The 23977-nt window shown below is 51.4% G+C and overlaps 1 protein-coding gene across 2 annotated transcripts; it reads left to right on the forward strand.

Moving 5' to 3' along the window:
• On the forward strand, positions 284-5004 carry LOC110430510. 2 transcript variants are annotated; one of them, XM_021448238.1, is made up of 9 exons: positions 284-1232; positions 1569-1624; positions 1712-1794; positions 1984-2062; positions 2680-2790; positions 3243-3352; positions 3468-3551; positions 4236-4292; positions 4401-5004. In XM_021448238.1, exons 1-9 carry the CDS (start codon positions 371-373, stop codon positions 4402-4404), a joined length of 1446 nt encoding a protein of 481 aa, XP_021303913.1. In that variant the 5' UTR covers positions 284-370; the 3' UTR covers positions 4405-5004. The 2 variants fall into 2 exon arrangements, with proteins under 2 accessions (XP_021303913.1, XP_021303912.1); XM_021448237.1 differs by having other exon boundaries at positions 287-1232; positions 4255-4292.

Below are 23977 nucleotides of genomic sequence, written 5' to 3' on the forward strand. Positions count from 1 at the left end.
ATATGACTTATAAGACAAGCGATACCTAAGATGTGCAATTATATATTCTAACTGTATCATCTAACACACCTAAATTGCACTTAATAGCATCCCACACCTAAATTGCGCTTAATAGCATCCAGGTTATTGACTCGTGAAGCACAACATATGAAATATAAATCTTGAAAAAACTACGGGCATGTACAACCCACAGGCCATCTGCTCCAAAGTGAATATGAAAAGCCTGAAATTGTCTAACTGCAAAGTTAGGAATATACATATGCTCTCCATCTGCACCGTCCGCTGCAGATCCAACGGCTGCGCTGCCTCATGACTCGGGCCTCCCTTCCCCAAACCGATAGCGAGCGGCCCGCGCACCGGAGGGACACGAATGCCTCCTCGAGCGGGAGCCATGGCGGCGGCGGCGAGGGCGGCGCTGCTGCCCTCGTCGTCCTCCTCCCCCTCGCCGCTGCTCCGCCTCCCGCGCCGCTTCCTGTCGCTCACCGCGACTCCCTACCCTCTCTACTACGACCTCATCGTGCACCGCCCCGCGGACCCCAATCCCCCCAAATCCTCCGCCTCCGACTCCGACCGCCAGCCGCAGCCACCCCTCGACGAGCAGCCTCTGGACCGCGCCAAGCGCCGGTACCTCCGCAAGCGCCGCAGCCGCCTCCTCCCTGACCCTGACGCCACCACCACCACCAAGCCTTCCTCCTCCTCGTCGGAGTTCGTCGAGCTCCGGCCGGAGGTCGTGGACTTCCCGCGCCTGCACGCGCGCGAGGAGGCGCTCTACTTCCACGACACCTTCGCCATGCCGTGGGAGAAGGACAAGCACTACCGTATGCTCTACCGCCTCGAGAAGAAGTACTTCCCCCACCAGTCGCTCGACAACGCATTCGTCTCTGCTGATGCTGCCCCGGCCTCCGACGCCGACAGGAGCCTCGTCTTCTTCGACGACGAGAAGAAGGAAGATGAGGGAGGGGAGCGGGTGGTCAGCAAGAAGGGCGGCGACAGCGATGACAAAGGGGAGGTGCTGGAGAGGAAGGTGGAGGATTTCTTCAGGTCTCTGAAGAAGGGCCCCGGCCAAGCCGACACCAAGGCCAAGAGACCGGGAGCGGAGCTGCGGCAGGTCAAGCGCGAGGTGCCGAGGGAGGAGGAGCGGCCGCAGCCGTACCTCGTCACCAGGACCAAGGAGCTGCCGCCTAGGTGGGACGGCCCGGCCGGGACCGTCGTGCTCGTCGACAAGCCCAAAGGTGATGCCTTTCCCGGTTTTCCCTCTCCTTTGGTGCATTGCAGGTTCTGGGATTGTCACCAAAATGTGTCATCGGCAGTACTAGGTTCCCGTCTGAGTGAGATTAAGACAGCAGTAGTATTTTATCTGATGCACCACTGGAAAATTCCTCTTGTGAAATGTGAGTGATTGGCACAACATTTACATGGCAATCAGTCAGTGTGGCACTACTGCAGCTTTGCCTCAAGACAGGGTTCTGTATTGTGTTTCCTATCAGGGCAGATAGTAATTAGTTAATTTGCTCTGTTGCCTTCCGTCCTGAACTATTTGTCTGAACTCGTCTTTCTTCTAATCTCAGGATGGACTTCTTTTACTGTTTGTGGCAAGTTGCGGCGCTTGGTTAAAGTACAAAAGGTGATATCAGGGCTTTTTCACTGTATCTTAATGTAGCATTAGCCCTTAGCATTAAGTATATGTTTTGCAATATTTGTGTGGTCTCAGGTTGGACATGCTGGAACTCTGGACCCCATGGCAACTGGATTGTTGATTGTTTGTGTAGGAAAAGCAACCAAAATAGTTGATAGGTAAAATCGTCTTAACTTTCAGGGAAAGCTTATTCTTGTGGTTGCTGGGACAATTGTCCTCTGGTTTACGCTTATCTTCAAATTGTTGTCCTCTGAAAGAATTGTTTTACATACTATCGCTACTTATCATCCCTCCATCTCTAGCACTTGCTGTACATTCTTTTTCTGAATGATCTCATGCTTCTGAAGCTACCAAGGAATGGTTAAAGGCTATAGCGGTGTTTTCCGACTTGGAGAAGCCACATCAACCTGGGATGCAGATTCACCAGTATGTATCCTAGCATCTCTACAATGTTTCTGCTGAACATTCTTTTATTCAGGGGTTGCAAATGGTTCTACATTATTGAAGGCATTTGGGGAAGCATCACCAAATAACAACCTATTAAGTTCACAGTTATGCTTCTTTTCAATGTTGCTGGGAAATCTTATTCAAAGATTCTGTCTTGAGAAGAGGTTCATCACCTTATCAGTATATATTGTCTAGATATCATTTAGTTGGTGACTGTGTTAACTCTATTTTCACAGTTAGGTATGCTCCTGTACAATGTTGCTGAGAAATCGTATTGAAAGATTCTATCCTGAAAAGAGGTTGATCACCTTATTAGCATATATAGTCTACATATAGTTTAGTAGGTGACTGTAAATTCTGCAAGCATTTGTTGATCCTATCTTTACAAATGTCAGAAATTACAAACTCTATTTTCAGATCTCAATAGTTGATTGTGTGCAATCTTAACCTTTTCTTGAAAAAATAATTGACGCACTTGTGTTTTCCCAAATCCGATCCTGTATAGTTATTTTTATATTAACTTTCATTTAAATTATCTGTATTTTTATACAATTCTGCTTAGATGACAATAATGCCTTCCATCCTTCTATGATCAGATTATCCAGAGGGAACCATGGGAACACATTAAAGATGAAGCTATTAGAAAGGCAGCGTCATCATTTAAGGGTGAGATATGGCAAGTCCCTCCAATGTTTTCTGCCATTAAGGTATACTATTCTTGTACCTAAAGCTATTTTTCTACATTTTTTATTTGAAAGAATGTTGCTAGAGTTGTTAGTGGGAGGTGCTGAGTATCTGCTATGCATGTATGACAATCTGCTCAGCAGTTTTACACTTTTGGATGATAAGCTACTAACCACTTGAAGTGTTCACCTATGAAGAGCAAAAAGGGAAATAGAAAGATAATGTGCATTTAGGTTACTTTTGTCATACTATCTCAAGACTTGTTTGTGTCTTGCTCTTTCTGTAAATCATGACATAAGGATATAGTTGGATTTGGTGATGATACAGTTTGACATTACTAATCTTCCATCTGCTGTCACACTGCCTATTACTCAAAGTTAATCAACCATGAACCACAAGTTCACAAGTTGTGTTATTTCCAAAAGATGTATGACAAATTTCACAAGCTGACAATGTTAATCAACCATGAAATCAGGTTGGTGGCGAAAAGATGTATGACAAAGCAAGGAGGGGTGAAACAGTAGAGCTTTCACCAAGACGTATATCAATATACCAATTTGATATTGAGCGCAGTTTGGAAGACAGGTATTCTTGCATTCCTCTTTTCCTATGAATTCATAGTGGGATAATAATATTTGGTCAGTGTTCGTAGACCTGTACTCCTCTTGATGATTGTTTTTTTTTGGGTTGCATTCTACAGACAGAATTTGATATTTCGAGTTACTTGCTCGAAAGGAACATATATTCGGTCCCTATGTGCAGACTTGGGCAAAGCACTTGGAAGGTTTGCACAATTATTCTTCTGTTAGTCTTATTTTCTGGTTTCTTTCTATGTGTGCAGTCTGCATAAACGATAAAATGACATCAGCATGTATAATGTGCTCTAAGTGATATAGTGTCAGGATTACATTTAGATTTCCTTTTCAGGTTTCTATAAATGTTTCAGTTGTTAGGATTGTGCAATATCCTTTCAATTACTGACATCATTTTATGGGCAAGTAACTTTTGGTGTCCATTGGAGTTCTAATTTCATTGAACACCATAAGCCTAAAAGTCTGCATAGAGCCTGACCTATGCTTATGCACCCTGCTTATACACTCTGTCAAAGATTTAACCGAGTGTACCATCTTGGCCAATTTGCATACATACTAAAAGTACTCACTTGTAACTTACCCTTACTAACAGGCCCAAGTTTGATATTTCATATTTCACAAGTATTATCATGTCTTTGGGTTGGAAGTTTCTTTTTTCTTAAAAAAGACTCATTTTACTAAAGTTGGCTAGTTTCATGTATTTGTTGCACTGAATACTTGATCCTCCTCTTTTTCTGGATGTAGTTTTAGATATTTCTCTTGTAGTTTAATTGTGGAATAACCACATGCTCGTTTTAACCCCATTTTCATTTCAGTTACTGTTCTTATCCATCGACATCTCTTTTATAGTAATATATTTCAGTGACCAAATTCAGTCTATACATTTTTCTGCAGCTGTGCTCATTTAACTGCCTTACGGAGAGACTCAATAGGTAATTTTCTGTGCTGTGCGTCTTGGCAACTGTCTACATGGTCCAGCTGGTAGTTCTAGTCAAGTGAAAATGTGTTGCTTGTGAAGGCTTCTAAGGCTTACTTTGCAGGTGAATACTCGGTCAATGATGCTTGGAACTTCGATGAACTTGAGCAACAAATCACCAAGGGATATATATGAATCATTTAATTAAATCTGCCTTCTGGACTTTGGGGGATGCGAGCTAGGTTACATGCGGCTTGCAAGTTGCAACCAGTGGCCTTGTGCCCATGTCATTTGTCACCAATTATATAGAAAATTAAGTCAACAGTAGAGTGGTACCTTGAGTAGACATCCAGAAATGGGCATTCATGCATATCAGTCCCAAAGCTGTCAATGCGTGTTGGTATGCAAATCCAATTCAGTTCATAACTTCATCCTCAATTTTGCAGAGGAACACGAAGCTTGTCTTATTGTCATGATCTTGACAATGATGAAGTGTTGTTGTGCTCTTTCAGTTGTGTGCTTACAGAAGTGGGTTGCTCAGGGCGTTAGTCGTTTGGCTTATCATGCATGGTTAAGTCATGGCAGAGAGTGCTGTTAGCTGATTTATTGTGAAAGAAAAACATTGTTGAATGGCTGACAGATTCAGCTGATAAGGTCAAGCGAATATGGTGTGCCTATAAGATTTTCTTGTCTTTTTTTCCTTATAAATTAGTTTTTTTTTCACCCTACATATAGTGAATTACATGAAGTACCTGCCTTTTCAGCTGTTGTGCACTCACACTGTCTCAAAAATAATGCAATTTTAGATTCAGAATGAGTTTATTAGTAGTAGTTGTATATCCTCCATTGTGCAGGCTGTCGGTCATCTCGTACCCCAACCCAACTGCACGTAGTCACGTACACTACACATAGAACGCACGGTCAGTGACTCCACTCGTGTCAAATTTTTTTACACCTCGTCTAGGTACATCTAGGTACAGCCGTAGCATCTGTTCATAAACAGACACACACCAACATCACACTCATGCTCCAAGTACACAAACAGATTTTACAACTACACGTAGATTCGAAGATCACGTCCTTAAGGAGATCATCGAAACCATGAGGTTCCGTAGACGACGGCATGTCATTATCCCTTTGTGACTCCATGCGAGGCTTCACCTCATAAATTAGGGAAAAAAAACCCCGGTAGAAATCATGATTTGAGGAGAGCTTGAACTCATGATCGGCCACTCCACCACCTGGAGCCTTACCGCTGGAGCTACCACTCAATCCCGTAGAACGCGTCCGACAAAGTATTATTGGACGCAGCCAGCGTCCGACACGCACACTACTCGAAACTCTCACTCGCTAAAAGGTCCTTGTCGACGTCTAGACTCGTGGTCTAGACACAAACGAGTATAAGTTTGTGTGACTACCCAAACCTGGATGGTGATGCAAGTGAGACAGAGGTTTTATACTGGTTCGGGCTTGGAATGCCCTACGTCCAGTGAGATCGGGGGTCTGTATAGCCTTGCACCCAAAGGCGCTTGTGGTAGGGGGTACAAGCAGGTTGCGAGAGAGGGCTAAGTCCCAGGTCTCGACTTTGTGGTGGACAGAGTGCTGGTTGCCGCTTTGTGAAAGAGTATGGTTGCTGCGTGTGTGAACCTTATGAACCCGAACTTAGTTGTGAGCCCTGGCTCCCCTTTTATAGCCTCAAGGGGAGACAGGTATTTACATGAGTAGATTTCCTCTGTTGAATGGTGAAGCCACAGTCCCGTCCCTATTGAAGCTGGTCCATCTCGTCCTTGAGGGATGGGTGACAGCATGGCTGCTCCTGTAGAGGGTTACCGAGCCCTGTAGGAGCCATGGGGGTCGGATCGGTGACACTGCCGATCGTCCTGTTAATAGTGGGAGAAGACAGCAAACAGTGACACTAGTTAACCTTCCCCATCCCTTTTTTACTGTGAGGCAGTACACCACAGTGAAAGGGGTAAGGTTGCATAGTGAAAGAGGTAAGGCTACAATGACCAGGGTGGTTGGAACAGTCGTCACCCTGCCTTGCTACGGTATGGGAGTCATCGCGCCTGTCACGTCGTGGGTACGGGCGCCGTGTGGTGGAAGTCTTGCTGACCTGGTGGAGCGGGGTCCGGCACCCGAGCCCAGAAGGATCGGGCGAGACGGAACTTGCGTCCGAGGCCCTGAGGGGTCGGGCGAGTCGGAACTTGCGTTCGAGGCCCTGGGGGGTCGGGCGAGTCGGAACTTGCGTCCGAGGCCCTGAGGGGTCGGGCGAGTTGGAACTTGCGTCCGAGGCCCTGAGGGTCAGATGAGCTGGGGCTCGTGCCCTGGTGATTATGGTTAACATGCTCTGTTTTTTGCGTTTTTTATTGCTCTGATTTGGATATCCCTTTTTATGGTACCCAACAGTAGCCCCCGAGCCTTTGAAGGGGTGAGGTCACCTCTTCAGAGGTTCTTTCCCAAGGGACTATTGTTGACTGAGAGCTTTTTTACTTTTCTCCGGAGGGTGCGCGCGAGCGCACCCGCCGGGTGTAGTCCCCGAGCCTTTTGGAGGAATGGTGTTATTCCTTCAAAGGCTTTTGCCCCTGGCAGCTATAGTCTGGAGTATTTTGAGGGATAGGTTGCGTGTCCTTTACACGTAGCGCCTATTCCCATGGTGCGAGGAAGCCCCCGAGCTCTTTTCCCGCAAGGGTCGATCAGGTTCTTTCTCGTCTTGTGGTTACGTTCCTCATTCTTCCTTTCGCTCGGAGGAGGGGTGGGTCGTGTCGTACTACCCTCGATGGGCGAGTAACGACGCTTCCCGGGAGCTGCAAGCGGGTAGATCCAAGTGGATGTCCGAGTCCCATTCGATAGGGGTCGGCTAGTGGCCCTATGGGCACATCTCAAAAAATACCCGAGGGTAGTCACGGTGGATGTCGGAACCGTTCGCTAGGTTCTGAGGGCTCGGTGCCTCCCTCGATGGGATCCCACTCGCGTGACACCCGCATGGGTCTCGGATATGACTTGTAAAGATGTGCCGACTCCCAATGGGGCTCGGACCTTGGCCTCTATTGTGCTCATCTTCAGTCATCCCTCGCTCAGTTATCCTGAGGCGACTGTTCGAACCTGTCTTGCAGGTCAGTCTCGCAACCTCTGGAACGTAGGTGGCCATGGCCTGGGGATTTTTTGGCCTCGAAAGGCTTTTTTCAGACTTGTCTATAGTGTTGGGGTCGGGCGAGACGGAATCTGCGCCCGACGTGAACCGTCTTGCGATTTTTGCTCGGGGTTAGCTGGGGGTCGGGTGAGACATGGACTGCGCCCGACGGAGACCGCTCTGCGACCTTGGTCAGCGGGGGGTCGAGCGCCGCTTGCCCTGAAAGGAACCGCCCTGACAGGACTTTTCAAGGCGCTCCTTTTGAGGCGTGGCGCGTGGGGACTCGAAACGACCGTGCCGTTTCGCCCTGGCTGGATGGGACGTTTCGCCTGCGGAATAAATGCGCGCGTGCGGCGGGCGCGGGAATCGGAGGGAGTTGGCGCTTCGAGTTTTTCACCTGGTGGGGAGTGGGCGACGGTTGCTCTCCTTCCCGCTTGGCCTTCTGTGCAGGCGGCGTGGTCGTGGCGCGCTCCTTCTATAAAAGCAGCCGCAGAGGACTTGGTTTCTTTCCTCTCGCTCCTGCGCCAAAAAGCTCTTGCCTCCTGCCTTTTCTTCTGCCGCCATCTTCTCCACTTCTGCCGCGTAGACGTCCTTCTCCACCCACAGCCATGGCCGGCGTTGAGGCGTGGCCTCCCTGCAATGTGACCAAGTCCGCGCTGGAGGCGCGTGTGAAGGCCGGGATTCTCCGTCCTCTCAAGGATGTCGAGTTCCCGGAGTGGATCGTTCCTTCGGCGAACGACAGGGAGCCAAACCCGCCAGCGGGCTATGTGGTTTGCTTCCTGTCGTTCTTAGACCGGGGGTTCGGGATTCCGGCCGGTCGTCTGATCAGGGCGATCCTCCACTACTACGAGGTGGAGCTGCACAACCTGAACCCCAATTCGGTGATGCAGGCCGCCGTCTTCGCCACGGTCTGTGAGGGGTTCCTGGGGGTTCCTGTTCATTGGAACCTCTGGCTGCACCTTTTCAAGGCGGAGATGTCGGCCCGTTACGTGGGGAAGGAGAAGTTCCCCCTGCGAGTCGGCGGCTGCACGCTGCAGCTCCGTCAGCAACGGGCCGGGCTGTACATCTGGAGCTCGATGCCCTCGTCAAACCGGGGGTGGCAGAATGGGTGGTTCTACCTCCGGAATGACGGCGGCCTGCTGCCGCCGTACACCAGGAAGATGGTGACGGAGGCCCCCCAGAAGCGGGCGTGGGGTGCTCCGTCAGAGGAGCAGAAGAAGCTCGCCCCGCTTCTTGCGGGGCTTCAGAAGCTGCGGGATGCCTGAGTCACTGCGGCCACGGTGGCAATAGCGTTCCACAAGCGGAGGCTGCTTCCGCTGGCGCAGCGTCGGGTGTTCATGTTCGAGATGACTCGGGACGTCCCCTGGGCTGGGACGAGGATGTTAGCTGAGCCGGTATCGGCGTCGGACATCACCGCCCGGGTCGAGAAGACCACGCACTCGGAGTTGAAGAACTCCCAGGTGGTGTCGATGCGCCCTGAAAAGGGCTACATTTCCCTGGTAAGAAAGTGTCTTTTGTTTCGATTTCTTGTACCTGTTTTTTCTTTTGCCTGACTCCCCTTTTAACTGTTTGCTTCTCAGGGGATGGGGCTCGTTAGGGATTCCCTACCCCCAGTCCCTGAGGACAAGGAGATCCGAGCCAAGAATAGGGCCCGGAACGAGGAACAGAAAAAAGCTAAGGAGGACAAGAAGGCCAAGGCGGCGCGAAGGGCGGAAAGGCGGGAGATCTCCTCCAAGAACCGCCGTGAAGCCGAGAAGACGGGGGTCGCCCCGCCTCCTTCTCCTGAGACTTCGGTCTCAGAGATAGAGGGCGGAGGAGATAACGCCGACTGGCTCGACGAGCTGGCGGAGGAGGATGATGTGATCCCTCCTGCCGGTGGGGGGATCGAGGTCCCGGAGGGGTCAAAGGCCCGTGGTGGGTCGGAGGCCCCCGAGTGGACCCAGGCGCTGGGGGGCGGGCAGGCCGTCCCCCACATCATCGTGGATGACGAGGACAGCGCGCCTCGAGAGGATTCAGCCCCCGTGGGTCCCCAGGAGGGGGAGAAGGCGTCGGGGGGGCGAACCCGAGGCGCCCCCTCAACCGGTTGTGCCAGAGGGTCTGGCCGAGCCCTCCCCAGCACCGGGGATGGGAACCGGCGCCTCGGTGGAGGCGACGCAGGCTGAGACCACCGTCGCGGCCCCTGCGCCGTCGGTAGGCGAGACGGGGGCCCGACCAACGGCCCCTGGCGCTTTGGGAGGCCCCCAAGGAGCTACGGGATCCCAGAAGAAGTCTGCTCCCCGAGCGAGGTACGCATAGGATTTCTGATCCCTCTGCTGTTTTTTTGTTTTTCTCTTTCTTCTGATTTGGTATTGCTCCTTCAGCCGTAAGCAAAAGGCGGCATCGGTGGCGCTGCCCCCCCTAAAGGCCGTAAAGAGGGGTGCACAGTCGACTCTCGGGTCGACTAGGCCCATGTCGCCACCCCCCCTGAGCTGCGAGGCGGAGGGGGGCCGTCGGGAAGGAGAGGGGCAGAAGGCGGGGGCGCCGAGGCCCCAAAGGCCGGAGGAGACGACCCTTGCCCCCGGGGCTACGCCTCCTCAGGAGGACGCCGATTTGGGAGGCGCAGCTCGATCTGCGCAGGTCGAGGAAGGGCGAGCCATCGTTGCGTCCAGCGCGACGCCCGAGGTCCCCACGGCAAGAGGGGAGGGCGATACCCGATGGGGCAAGAGCCCTGTATTCTGGCCCAACCTCGACGACGCAGAGGGAGGGACCAGATTCGTTCTGGATGAACCGTCGGAGGATTACCTCTGGCAGGGTCTGGACGCGTGTGGGCGTGCCAGCGTCGAGGCCATCAACCGAGCTTCTCAGCTCGTGAGCCGAGACATGTATAACTTAGCCCAGGTAAGGCTTCTTCTCGTGTTGTGAGGTATTCTTGCTCTGTTTTGCAGTACTAACTCCCTACGTGACTTCTGATTCTGCAGGCGCTCAAGGCCACCTCCCTGGAGAAGTCAGTTTTTCTCCGCCGAGAAAGGGATGCCTGGGCGACCTATGAGAACGAGAGGGCTGCTAGGGAGGCGGCTGAGGGGGAGCTCGTGAAGGAGTGCGAGATCTCTGCCGAGCTTCGGCAGAAGTGCTCGGCACTGGCAGCCGAGGCTCAGGAGACCTGGGACAAGGTAGCTCCCTTGGAGGAGAGGGTTGGGGTCCGTACCCAGGAATCCGAGGTGCAGAAGGCGGCGGCTGAGAGGTATAAGGGCGAGGCCGCTCGGCTTGAGGCTTTGCTCGCCGAAAAAGACCTTGCCCTGAACCAGACTCAGGCCGACCTTGCTGCCGCTCAGAGTCAGGTGGCCCGCTGGCACCGGAGCTCGGCGGAGCATGAGAAGCGAGCTGAGGGTAAGACTTGCGCCTTTTACCTTGGCCCCCTTTGTACTTCGAGTTAGTCTTCCTAACTTTTTGTTTCTTCTGTTTTTCAACAGAGTTAGAGATGAAGGTGGTCGAGGCGACCTCTACTGCCGAGGCCCTGCAGAAGTCCCTTGACGCCGAGGCTTCGGACCGCTCGGCTCTTGAAGCCGTGGTCACCTCGGCGTGTAAGGGGCTCGGGGTGTCTGCGTCGGGATCGTCACTGCGGAGTCGGGTCGAAGCCCTTTACTCCCAGGTCGGGGAAAGGATGAGGGAGGCGCTCCACGCCGGGGTGAAGAAAGCCCTGGCGGTGGTGAGCTCTCACTACGCCGGCATTGACTTGTCGGCGGTCTGTGAGGGCTACGTTCTCCCCGATGATGAGACGGAGGCCCAGGAGGAGGTGCAGAGGCTTGAAGACGCCGCGGCTGCCCCCGGAGATGCCTTGGCCGCCTTCTTCGACGACGAGGTGGAGCTTCCCTCCCTCGGGGTTCAAGGACCTGGGCAGACAGGGCAGCAGGACCCTTAGTTTTCTTTTTTCTTGGTGTGGGTATTAAGGCCAGTGGGCCTTGTATTATACATACAATGTTAATGTTGAATATGGATATTTGTATAACTGCTCTTTTTAGGCTTTTTTCCTAAAGTGTCTTATTTTCTTTTTCCTTATGCCGATCCGACCTCGGCAGCGCGAGGTCGAGTGAGCTACTTAGAGTTTTGCGCTAGCCAGAGTCCCTGAGCCTAAGTTCTTTTCCTTTTTCCTTAGTAGCTTCTAGAAGTCCGAATCCGTCCCCCGAATCTAAGGTGAGTAGAGGCGGTCTTTGCTCGTGAGCGCAGATCTTTCCTCGGGCTCATGCCTTAAGATTTAGGGGATGAGTTTTCGGTTTATTAAGTCTTTTTAGGAGAGAGGAGGAAGACCTTGGGTCGGGGTTCTTTTAACTTGCGCGAAAAAAGGAAAAAGATTTGGAGTCGACACAGGGGGTTCCCCCCATGTAGCCCCCGAGGGAGGCTCTGACTCTGCTGGGTAGGTCCGAGGCTCTCTGATAAGAAAAAGGGCCTCATAACTTAAACTTTCATTTATTCCTCCAAGGTGATGAACAAACAAAGAAATTTTTACAAAGTTCTAAGGGTAAAAGCGACGTAGCTGTTCTATGTTCCACGCGTTTTTAAAGACCTCCCCTGCTTCATTGGCGAGCTTGTAGGTGCCGGGTCGGAGGACTTCGGCGATGACGAAGGGTCCTTCCCAGGGGGCTGTGAACTTGTGACGACCCTTGTTGCTCTGTCTGAGCCTTAGCACCAAGTCACCGACTTGAAAGGCTCGGCCTCGGATTCGCCGCGCATGGTATCGGCGGAGGGCCTGCTGGTACTTGGCGGAGTGTAGGAGGGCTACGTCCCTGGCTTCATCCAGCTGGTCCAGCGCATCTTCTTAGAACATTTCGCCGCTATTTTCGTCGTAGGCTTGTACCCTTGCGGACCCGTACTCCAAGTCAGTGGGGAGGACGGCTTCCGACCCATAGACCATGAAGAACGGGGTGAAGCCTGTGGCTCGGCTTCGGGAGGTTCTCAGACTCCAGACCACGGCCGGTAGCTCTTTGAGCCACCTTTTTCCAAACTTGTTCAGACAGTTGAAGATCTTGGGCTTCAGACCCTGGAGGATCATGCCATTGGTACGATCCACTTGACCGTTGGTCTTGGGGTGAGCCACTGCTGCCCAGTCCACACGTATGTGTGCCGTTATCGGTGATTATGGAGTTCGGCACTCCAAATCGATGGATGATATCTGTGAAGAACAACACCGCTTGTTCGGCCTTGATCCTTGTGATGGGTCGGACTTCGATCCACTTTGAGAACTTGTCGATTGCGACAAGCAAGTGGGTGAAGCCCCCGGGCGCTTTCTGCAGAGGCCCGACTAGGTCGAGGCCCCAGACTGCAAAAGGCCAGGTGATGGGGATCGTCTGCAGAGCCTGGGCAAGGAGATGAATTTGCCAAGCGTAAAACTGGCACCCGTCACAAGTTCGCACGATCTCCGTGGCGTCGGCCACGGCGGTGGGCCAGTAGAAGCCTTGTCGGAAGGCATTTCCTACCAGCGTCCTAGGCGCGGCGTGGTGGCCGCAAGCCCTCGAGTGTATGTCCTGCAGGAGCTTGATTCCCTCCTATCGTGGGATGCAACGCATAAGGATGCCCGAGGGGCTGCGCTTATACATCTCTCCGTCAAGGAGGGCAAAGGTCTTGGCGCGACGAGCCACACGCCTTGCCACAGCCTGGTCTGGGGGCCAAGTGCCATCGACGAGGCGTTGGAGCAAGGGGTAGCGCCAATCGGGCGAGTCGTCAGACGCAGGTGGCTCTGGCTCGATGTCCATGGCCTCCAGTTCTTGATCTGTGGAGTCCTTGGAGTCGGGGCCTGGTTCGCTTGCGGGTTTTTCCGACCCCCCGTCGTCCTTGTAGTCGACGGAAGACTTGTAGAGGTCGCTGACGAAAACGTCCGGGGGGACCGTGGCCCGCTCGGATGCCATCTTGGCGAGTGCGTCGGCGGCCTCATTATATTTTCTTAACACGTGGTTAAGTTGGAGGCCGTCGAACTTTTCCTCCAGGTGTCGGACCGCTTTGCAGTACGCGTCCATCTTGGGATCGTGGCAGCTAGACTCTTTCATGACTTGGTCGATGATGAGTCTAGAATCGCCTCGGACATCGAGCCGTTTGATCCCAAGCTCGATCGTGATGTGGAGACCATTGACAAGGGCCTCGTACTCTGCTGCGTTATTTGAGGCGGGGAAATGGAGTCGGATTGCGTATCGCATCCTTACCCCGAGGGGTGAGATGAAGACGAGGCCCGCGCCGGCCCCGGTTTTCATCAGAGACCCGTCGAAGTACATGGTCCAGCATTCGTGCTGGATTTGCGGTAGGGGGAGCTGAGTCCCGGTCCACTCTGCCACAAAATCCGCCAGGACTTGGGACTTTATGGCTTTCTGAGGCTCATAGGTGATCCCATCACCCATGAGCTTTATAGCCCATTTAGCAATTCTACCATTCACCTCTCGATTCTGAATCACTTCTCCTAGAGGGAAAGATGAGACCACCGAGACTGGATGAGACTCAAAGTAATGGCGGAGCTTGCGTCGGGCCAAAACTACAGCGTAGAGTAGTTTTTGGATCTGGGGATATCGCGTCTTTGTGTCGGATAGTACTTCACTGATGAAGTACACCGGTCTTTGGACCGGAACGGCGTGCCCTTCTTCCTTCCTCTCGACCACGATAGCTGCGCTGGCCACCAGATTAGTGGCTGCGACGTAGAGAAGGAGTGGTTCCCCCTCGGCGGGGGGCACCAGAATGGGAGGTTTGGTGAGCAGAGCCTTGAGCTTGTCAAGGGCTTCCTGGGCCTCGGGGGTCCAGGAAAAATGCTCGGATTTCCTAAGTAACCTATACAGAGGTAGCCCTTTTTCCCCGAGACGAGAGATGAAACGGCTTAGGGAGGCTAGACATCCCATGACCCTCTGTACTCCCTTTAGGTTACGGATCGGGCCCAAGTTCGCGATGGCCGAGACCTTTTCTGGATTGGCCTCGATCCCTCGCTCAGACACAATAAACCCGAGGAGCATGCCTCGGGGGACCCCAAAAGTGCATTTTTCGGGGTTGAGTCTGATCCCCTTTGCCCTAAGGCATTGGAACGTTTCTTCCAGGTCGGCAACCAGGCCGCTTGCTTTCCTGGACTTGACGACAATGTCGTCTACGTAAGCCTCTACTGTTTTGCCTGTAAGGTTCCCAAAAACCTAGAGCATACATCGTTGATATGTAGCCCCCGCGTTCTTGAGGCCAAAAGGCATGGTTACGTAGCAATACATTCCAAAAGGGGTGATGAAAGAAGTCGCGAGCTGGTCGGACTCTTTCATCTTGATTTGGTGGTAACCGAAATAAGCATCAAGTAAAGATAAAATTTCACATTCCGCAGTGGAGTCAACTATCTGATCGATATGAGGTAATGGAAAGGGGTTCTTTGGACATGCTTTATTTAAACTAGTATAGTCTACACACATCCTCCACTTCCCATTTTTCTTTTTAACTAGCACGGGGTTGGCTAACCACTCGGGATGGAATACCTCCTTGATGAATCCGGCCGCCAGCAACTTGTGGATCTCCTCCCCGATGGCCCGACGCTTCTCCTCGTCGAATCGGCGCAGGCGTTGCTTCACGAGTTTGGAGCCGGCTCGGATGTCCAAGGAGTGCTCGGCGACTTCCCTCGGTATTCCAGGCATGTCCGAGGGACTCCACGCAAATATATCGGTGTTTGCGCGGAGAAAGTCGACGAGCACCACTTCCTATTTGGGGTCGAGGCTGGTGCTAATCCTCAACGCCCTGCCTTTAGAGGTCCTGGGGTCGAGAAAGACTAGCTTGGTCTCCTCCGCCGGCTCGAAGCTCCCGGCGTGACGCTTGGGGTCGGGGACATCCTCGTCACAGTCGCCGAGGCCGGTGAGGATGGCCAGAGACTCAGCCAGAGCTTTGGCCTGCTCAATGCACTCGACGTCGCACTGGTAGGCGTGCTGACTGGTCGTGCTGACGGTGATGATGCCCTTTGGCCCTGGCATCTTGAGCTTGAGGTAGGTATAGTTGGGGACGGCCATGAACTTGGCGTAGCATGGTCGTCCCAGGATCGCGTGGTAGGTCCCTGGGAACCCGACCACGTCGAAGGTGAGGACCTCCCGTCTAAAGTTGTCGGGGGTCCCGAAGCAGACGGGCAGATCGATCTGTCCGAGGGGGTGGGCACGATGTCCCGGCACCACTCTGTGGAATGGTGATGTGTCGTTCCTCAGCCGGGACTTGCTGATCCCCATGAGGGCCAGAGTCTCGATGTAAAGGATGTTGAGGCCGCTGCCTCCGTCCATCAGCACCTTGGTGAGACGGGTCTCGGCGATGATGGGGTCGACGATCAGAGGATAGCTCCCGGGATTGGGGATCCGATCCGGGTGATCCTGTCTGTCGAACGTAATCGCGCTCTCGGACCACTTAAGGTACGAGGGCGTGGCCGAGCTGACCGCGCAAACTTCTCGGAGTTCGTGCTTCCTCTGACTCACAGTGAGGCGAGCCGCACGTCCCCCAAAGATCAGGAGGCAGTTCTTGATCTTGGGGAAACCTTCCCCCTGGGGGTCGTCGTCCTTGGGGGGCTCTTCGGCGCTCTCCTTGGTGATGATGTCGGTATAGTACCGATGGAGTACGGTGCACTCCTCAAGGGTGTGCTTCGTTGGTCCCCTGTGATAGGGGCACGGCTTCTTCAACATCTCGTCGAAGAGACCGGGGTCAGCAGGAGCCCACTTGGGGTTCTTGCGATCAGCTGCGGCGACTAAGTTGTTGTCTGACTGTCCCTGCTTCCCCTTGCGACCCTTCTTCTTCTTCTTGGGGTCGCGTGAGCCCGAGGCTTCGGTGGCCTCGGCCTTCTGTTTCCCCTTGGCTGCGCCGTCGGAGAATATGGCGCCAACTGCCTCTTCGCCTGAGGCAAAGTTGGTGGCAATGTCGAGCAGCTGGCTAGTACTTGTGGGGGTCTTGCATCCGAGCTCGTGTACGAGCTCCTTGCAAGTGGTGCCGGAAAAGAAGGCTCCGATGACGTCGGAGTCCGTGATGTTGGGGAGCTCGGTGCACTGTTTGGAGAATCGCCTGATGAAGTCTCGGAGGGACTCATCTAGCTTCTGTCGGCAGCTCCTGAGGTCCCAGGCGTTCCCAAGGCGCACGTATGTCCCCTGGAAGTTCCCAACGAAGATCCTGACCAGGTCAGCCTAGTCGTGGATCATGCGCTCAGGGAGGTGCTCGAGCCATGCCCTGGCCGTATCGGCCAGATGTAGCGGGAGGTTACGGATGATGAGCAGGTCGTCGTCCACTCCACCTAGCTGGCATGCTAGGCGGTAATCCGCCAGCCAGAGCTCAGGGTTGGTTTCCCCTGAGTACTTGGTGAGGTTGGCGGGCTGTCGGAATCGCGCCGGGAACTTGGCCCTGCGTATGGCCTCGCTGAAGATGCGGGGACCCAGGGGCTCTGGAGACGTGCTACGGTCATGATCGGGGTCGTACCTTCCACCTCGGCGCGGTCGGTAGCGTCGAGACTCGGCGTCGTCCCTGTCACGCCGCCTGGCCTCGAGGGTGGCCCGAACGTCTGCGTCAGCCCCTACGCGTTCGTGGACTGATGGGGCCCTGTTGCCCCCTTGCGGATTAGGGGGCGGCGGACCTTGCACCGTTGGTGCCTTGTTAGGAGGGGGTCGGTCCTCTTGGCGTCTCGTGCCGTGGGATTGTGACGCAGAACTTTCCGCGTTCTGTACCACCGCCTGCTCCAGGAGGCCACGTAGCCCCTGGCGCACTCTCCTTCCCTCAGGGGTCGACGGCTCGGGCATCACCCTGAGGAGGAGTGCAATGGCCATCACGTTCTGGCTGGCCGTGCTGAAGACTGGGGCGTCACCCCCTTGGTCCTCGACAATACGGCGGTTGACGTCACGGGCTCGGCGTCTAGCCTCACCCCCGTTTCCGCGGCCGGATGGGTCTCGGACCAGGGCCTCGCGGAGTTGGCGGAGGCGTGCGCGTTCTTCTTCGAGCCTGGCCTCCAGCTCATTGAGCTGCTCGAGGTCAGGGCGGTGTCCTCCTGCGGGGGCCGATGCTACCCCACGGGCTCCAGGATCGGTCCCGGGAGTAGGGTTGGGAGGTGGGGTCGCATTCTCCTGCCTAGAGGGTCCTGCGCCCCCCTGGGCGTTATGCGGCGTCCCTCCTACTTCCAGGTTGAAACATTCTCGCGACGGGTCATAGCTCCCGTCGTTAGAGTCGGAGTAGCCGAGACAGTAGTTGCTGGCCTCCAAGAAGTGCATGAAGGTCCCCGGGTCGCCACACCCGGAAAAGTCAGCGCCGGCCCACTCGTCGTCGCTTGAGGTAGGTTCCTCCGGATATGACGAAACGGGTGGTGTGGAGATAAGATGCAAGGTAGATCTCAGGTGGTGCCCTAGAAGATCCGTGTACGCACTTAATGAAATGCTCACGGAAGAGGCGTAGGTGGCGGCCGCGTTTCTGAGCCCGAAAGGGAACTCGGGAGGTGCCGCTGTCTCTCCTCCATCCACAGGTGGAGGAGGACAGGATGTTGAGGCCCCTTTGTCCCCCTTGCGGGGGACGGGCGCGGGCCGTGTCTTCCCCTTCGACCGGGGCGGGACGGGAGGCCACGATGATCCTTTGTTGGTCCTGGGAGCGGAGCTTGATGCCCTGCGAGCCCTTCCTCTAGCGCCTGTCGGGCCGGAGGAACGGGCGACCTGGTGAGGAATATGCGGGGGGAGGGCCGTACGGACCCTGGCCTCAGTGGTAGGGTCAGAGACCCTGGATCTCTTACGCCCCCTCCGGGTGCCCCCCGCACTGCGTCCCGAACGACTCCCATGCACTGACTGTGGTGGGATCGGCTCGGGGCGAGGCTCGACATCACCGCGTGGCGGGAGTAGGACCATGTCGTAGCCGGAACCGAGGGACATGAAATCCAAACTCCCGAACATCATGATGGTGCCGCGGCGGAGTGGGTGAAATCCGTCTGCCATCCAAGCCTTCCCAGTAGGGACAGGTGAATGTCACGCAGAAGGCCCCTACCTGGCACGCCAACTGTCGACGTGTAGACTCGTGGTCTAGACACAAACGAGTATAAGTTTGCATGACTACCCAAACCTGGATGGTGATGCAAGTGAGACACAGAGGGTTTATACTGGTTCGGGCTTGGAATGCCCTACGTCCAGTGAGATCGGGGGTCTGTATAGCCTTGCACCCAAAGGCACTTGTGGTAGGGGGGTACAAGCAGGTTGCGAGAGAGGGCTAAGTCCCAGGTCTCGACTTTGTGGTGGACAGAGTGCTGGTTGCCGCTTTGTGAAAGAGTGTGGTTGCTGCGTGTGTGAACCTTATGAACCCGAACTTAGTTGTGAGCCCTGGCTCCCCTTTTATAGCCTCAAGGGGAGACAGGTATTTACATGAGTAGATTTCCTCTGTTGAATGGTGAAGCCACAGTCCCGTCCCTATTGAAGCTGGTCCATCTCGTCCTTGAGGGATGGGTGACAGCATGGCTGCTCCTGTAGAGGGTTACCGAGCCCTGTAGGAGCCATGGGGGTCGGATCGGTGACACTGCCGATCGTCCTGTTAATAGTGGGAGAAGACAGCAAACAGTGACACTAGTTAACCTTCCCCATCCCTTTTTTACTGTGAGGCAGTACACCACAGTGAAAGGGGTAAGGTTGCATAGTGAAAGAGGTAAGGCTACAGTGACCAGGGTGGTTGGAACAGTCATCACCCTGCCCTGCTGCGGTATGGGAGTCATCGCGCCTGTCACGTCGTGGGTACGGGCGCCGTGTGGTGGAAGTCTTGCTGACCTGGTGGAGCGGGGTCCGGCACCCGAGCCCAGAAGGATCGGGCGAGACGGAACTTTCGTCCGAGGCCCTGAGGGGTCGGGCGAGTCGGAACTTGCGTCCGAGGCCCTGGGGGGTCGGGCGAGTCGGAACTTGCGTCCGAGGCCCTGAGGGGTCGGGCGAGTCGGAACTTGCGTCCGAGGCCCTGAGGGTCAGATGAGCTGGGGCTCGTGCCCTGGTGATTATGGTTAACATGCTTGTTGGGTATTTTAAACGCAAACAGAAAAATCCGCAAGCGCACGGATACCGATGTAGCCTTCACCCGGGAGTATTCCAGAGTATCGATTTTCCACAGAGAACGTGAGTGTACTAATTAAGATCCAAGATCGCCCAAGGATAACTATATAAGTATTTTTGGTGGGAAGAGAGGAAGTTTCCTGAGAGTTCTCTAGTTGATCTAAGAATCAAGAATTACTTCAAGATTATCTATATCGGGACATCAGAGCACTAACCACAGAAAGAGATGAGAAGGGGGCTAGGAAGGTCTGACTACGGTCCTACAAACACCGATCCGAACGTGGTGGAATACGTCGACCGTTAGGACTGTCACTACCCTAAGGCTACCACAACAATCCGCAGGATTGGGTGCAATTCCAGGTAATTGCAAGACTAAACACCACGTCTAATCTATTAATTACTACTCTAATGTTTCAAAGATTAGAGCACTTGATGCAAGCGGGAATCCAATAAATAACTTGAATGTAAATAAAAGTAATTAGAGAACTCAGGAGTTATGAATTGAAGAACCTGGAGAACGATGAAGAACGAACCAGTTGCTGCAAAAGTACAATGTTGAGGAAGATCCGACAGCCCCGGCTCCTCCTCCGCTCTCCTCTTCTCTCTTCCTATTTTCTAGATTACAACTAGAACTAACTAGAACTAGAACTAGAGAAACTAGAACTAGAACTAGATGAACTAGAACTAGATCTAGATGAACTAGAGGTACAACTAGAAGAACTAGAGGGATCCTCTCTACTTGGATGAAGAATTGAAACCCTAACTTTGATTCTGTAGAAGAGGTATGATCTCCAGAGGCCAGGGGGCCTTGCTTATATAGTCTTTTCAGATGAATCTAGGCCGTCGGATCAAACCAACATTAATCGCACGGTTTTCCTTGATCCTTTAGGTCGGTGGAGCACGATCCGCGAAATGGGTCCGAATTGGACACTGTAGCTGGGCGGGCGCCCAGGAGAGTTGGGCGGGCGCCCTGCCTCCGAGCCCGATTGCCTTCCCGTTTGTTCCCGTGGCTTCTGGAGTCTTCTAGATTATAGAAAATTGCGCGACACGTTAATATCTCTATGTAAAACCGACGTGTGGGCCTTTCTTCCGTATTTCCTGATAACCCCCTGCAGAAATAGACAAACACCAAAACTCGTGGAATTCTGTCAGATAAAACCCTAAGTCTAGGTGTTGGTTGCATTTGGATCCTTTTCCATGATTAATTGATAGTTAAATATGAGCATTAAGGATTGTCAACAAGCTCCCCCAAGCTTAACCTTTGCTCGTCCCTGAGCAAAGATGAACTCAAGAGTTTCTGCAGTTGTTTCATGCCTTAAAGATACAAATGCGTTCAAACAAGATATCATCTCTGGGTTAGAGTAAACTGTTAAGACTTAAAACTTACTCATATTACCTTTCACCATGGGGTTTGTAACCGTCACTTGTGTCTTGAGCAGTTAAAAGATAGAACGGTCTAATCAAGCGCCATGTCTCATGTTCTTGATCAACTATAGCTCTGGAGTTTTTGCAGATTTTCAAATAAAACTCAGAGATTCCTTGTATGACTCTCTCTAGTCTCTCTTTTGTGGTATTTCTGGATCCTTACCAAGGCAGTAAAGGTGTATGCCTTCTCTCAAAGTATGTGGTATTTTTGGTATGAGGCATAGTGACACTGCCTTCTCTCTCACCCTACTCTAATAAGGTTTTGATATCTGGAGCTCATAGGTGGGAGACAGCTAATACATACTTACAAGACATTTATTGCATAGTCAAACCATGGATCCAGAAGAACAAGTCAATAAGTCAAATCAAGATGTGCATGTGTGGCAAATGAATAGTGTATGGTGATGATGGTGATAATGGCGAACATAATGGTGAAAGTCTAATTCTACTTGTGCTCTTTTGAGAGGATACATACCTTTCTTGCCCTTTTGAAATTTTTTGAGGAGAATGTGATGCTCTATATTTTCTTTTTCTTTCTTTTTTTTTCTTTTCTCTCAGGTGGGTATCTTGTACCTCTAATTCTACTGTCGGACACTTGTCCATTTTTACCTCTCGTCTCACTTTTTCTTTTCTTTCGAGGTTCCGGGCACTTGCCCCTTTTTATTTTCTCGTATCTCTCTTTTTTTAGAGCACTCATCTCTTGAAATAATATAGCAAGTGGTAGTAACCAAGATAACTTGAGCATTTATTTCACAGGGGAAAAACAAAAATGTTTTTGGCTATTCTCTCCCGGATTAGGAGTAGAATATTTTTGGGTGATTCTGGAGATGGAAATGGGTGGATATATGTGGATGCGTACATCCGGAGTAGAAGCAGCATGTGTGAGTGAACGTGCAAGTGAATCTTGATTTAACCACATGACAAGCTCCTAAGGGTCTACACAGCTTGACTACACTCAATGCTCATAAGTAGTAAATTTGTGGTTCATAGTCTAGCAAGCATGTATATATGGCTGTGGTAGGAATTTAAACTCTCATCATACAGGAACTCATCATGCAACATTTTAAAGATTTTCAAAGATAAAATTCTCCAGAATTCTAGCATATCTAGGAACAGATAAACAGCAGCTCAACCTTCCCATATCGTATCCGTTAACGACTTAGACTTTAGATCAAGTACTCTTCCCACAAGTTCAGGTTTAGAGCAAATCATAATTAATACCAGTCATGCCTAAACTTGAGAGAGATTTCAATTTTGAGAACTAGTCATGTCAAAGCAACTATTCATCATTTCTATGTGAGAGCTTATCATGAGGGTTCATAGCAAGCTTTATTTATTTATTTATTTATGATACTAAGCAAAGATATATATATATATATATATATATATATATATATATATATATATATATATATATAGAACTATTACTCTGTAGCTGGCTACAAAATAACTTATTTTGTAGCCACTTTGAGTTACGATAATTATTATATTAATTTATAAGATTATAGTAACTCCTTACTAAGTGGTTTATTATAACATTAGTGGTTTATTATAACATTACGGTAAATATCCTCATGTGTTATAGTAATCCAACTATCGTAAATATGTATACATATTATCGTAAATTAGTATATAAAATTATCGTAAATGGAGGTGGCTACAGAATAACATATTTTGTAGCTAGCTACAGAGTATACTCTCCCTATATATATATATATATATATATATATATATATATATATATATATAAGCACAAAATCTTTATTTGGGTTTTTATGATTATGCATCTTTTTATTAATTGAGTAAAGTATAAACGTGAGTAGAATACTTAGCTGGATAAATGGGGGTGCTCTCCCCCAAGCTGGATCTTGACGTAATTTCTTCTGATGTAGCTAGCAAGTGGTGGAGGTGTATTTGAATGTCGGCAGCAATCTGACAGCGAGTAGGATGTCCTCCGTCTGCTAGTCTTCTTTGATCCTTGAATTCTGTGGAGCTCAAATAGACAACAAAGCTTTGTGGAACTGGTTAAGTGTTAGCAAAAGTATCTAGCCTTTATCATGTTGAGCCTCCTCAATAAATGTTACTTTCTTTAGTAGGATCATAAATCTATTTTTATAATTTTATCAATTTTTTTTAGAGTAGAAGAATATTTATTTCATTTTTATGCCACCACAGTGAATGTACTTATGGGTTTTATGCCATGAGCATACTCACATGGGGCTTACTATTTTTAACATTTTTATTTTCTTTTCAAGATAGCATGAACCTGATTAACTAAGCAAACTATTTTAAATAATTGAAAGGGAAAGGATAAGTACCAAGTTTACCTCTTGGCAAGACGTTTGGTGTTTTTACGTCCTCCGGACGGGACTCTCCGTTTTCTCAATCGTCCTAGGATTCGCTGGATGGCGTAGTCGGTGGTTCCGGCGGCGCCTCCTCTTCGTGTATAACAATCTTCTCTCTACACCTGACTCGGTGCTAAGGTCTCCTTAGGACAGTTCTATTCAAGTTGTATGTCTTCAGACATTACCACTTCTCCTTCGTAGTCTGCCCATCCGTCCTTTATGATTTTCCTCCTCTGGTTACGGTTGCGTCGTCTTCTTCTTGTCCTGACCTGCTTAGAGTCTTCAACTATATAGTTAGTGTCAGTAAAATAGCGGCGTACCTTCTCAGAGGGGAAATGGATGTGGACTTCTCCAGTTCCAATGTAGATGATTGCTTTAACGGTGCTAAGGAACGGTCTCCTAAGGATGATGGAGGATCATACTCGTCTTCTCCCATGTCAATAACCTTAAAATCATCTGGAGCTGAATGTATGTTGATTGTAGGGACATGGTTCCATGCAGGAGCTGATATTGACTGCGGCCATTATGTTGACGTTAGATCCGGTGTCGTAGAGTGTCTTCTGAAAAGAATATCCGTTGATTGTGCACTCGATGCTTGGAACACCAGGGTCGTCCTTCTTGATCAAGAAAGGTGACTTGACTTGACGATCTCGACTTCCTAGAGCTGCAGTGACCATCTTAGCTGACTCGGTACACATTTGCTTGTTCTTGTTCCTCCTGTTAGTCCTCTTTCTTGGTTCATGTCTGGATTGCTCTGAGATTTGTGTAATCTTGTTCTCGAAGGAAAACGTCTCCTTCCTCCCCT

This window comes from Sorghum bicolor, chromosome 9, assembly GCF_000003195.3.
Source record: "Sorghum bicolor cultivar BTx623 chromosome 9, Sorghum_bicolor_NCBIv3, whole genome shotgun sequence".
NCBI classification, from domain to species: Eukaryota; Viridiplantae; Streptophyta; class Magnoliopsida; order Poales; family Poaceae; genus Sorghum; species Sorghum bicolor.

What these genes read in the sequence shown, in the direction of transcription:
- LOC110430510 (XM_021448237.1), top strand. Translation starts at nt 371, where the DNA reads ATGCCTCCTCGAGCGGGAGCCATGGCGGCGGCGGCGAGGGCGGCGCTG. An exon ending in GCAACCAAAATAGTTGATAG is followed by an intron (nt 1,795 to 1,983) that starts GTAAAATCGTCT and finishes ATGCTTCTGAAG; the next exon opens with CTACCAAGGAATGGTTAAAG. An exon ending in CAATGTTTTCTGCCATTAAG is followed by an intron (nt 2,791 to 3,242) that starts GTATACTATTCT and finishes CCATGAAATCAG; the next exon opens with GTTGGTGGCGAAAAGATGTA.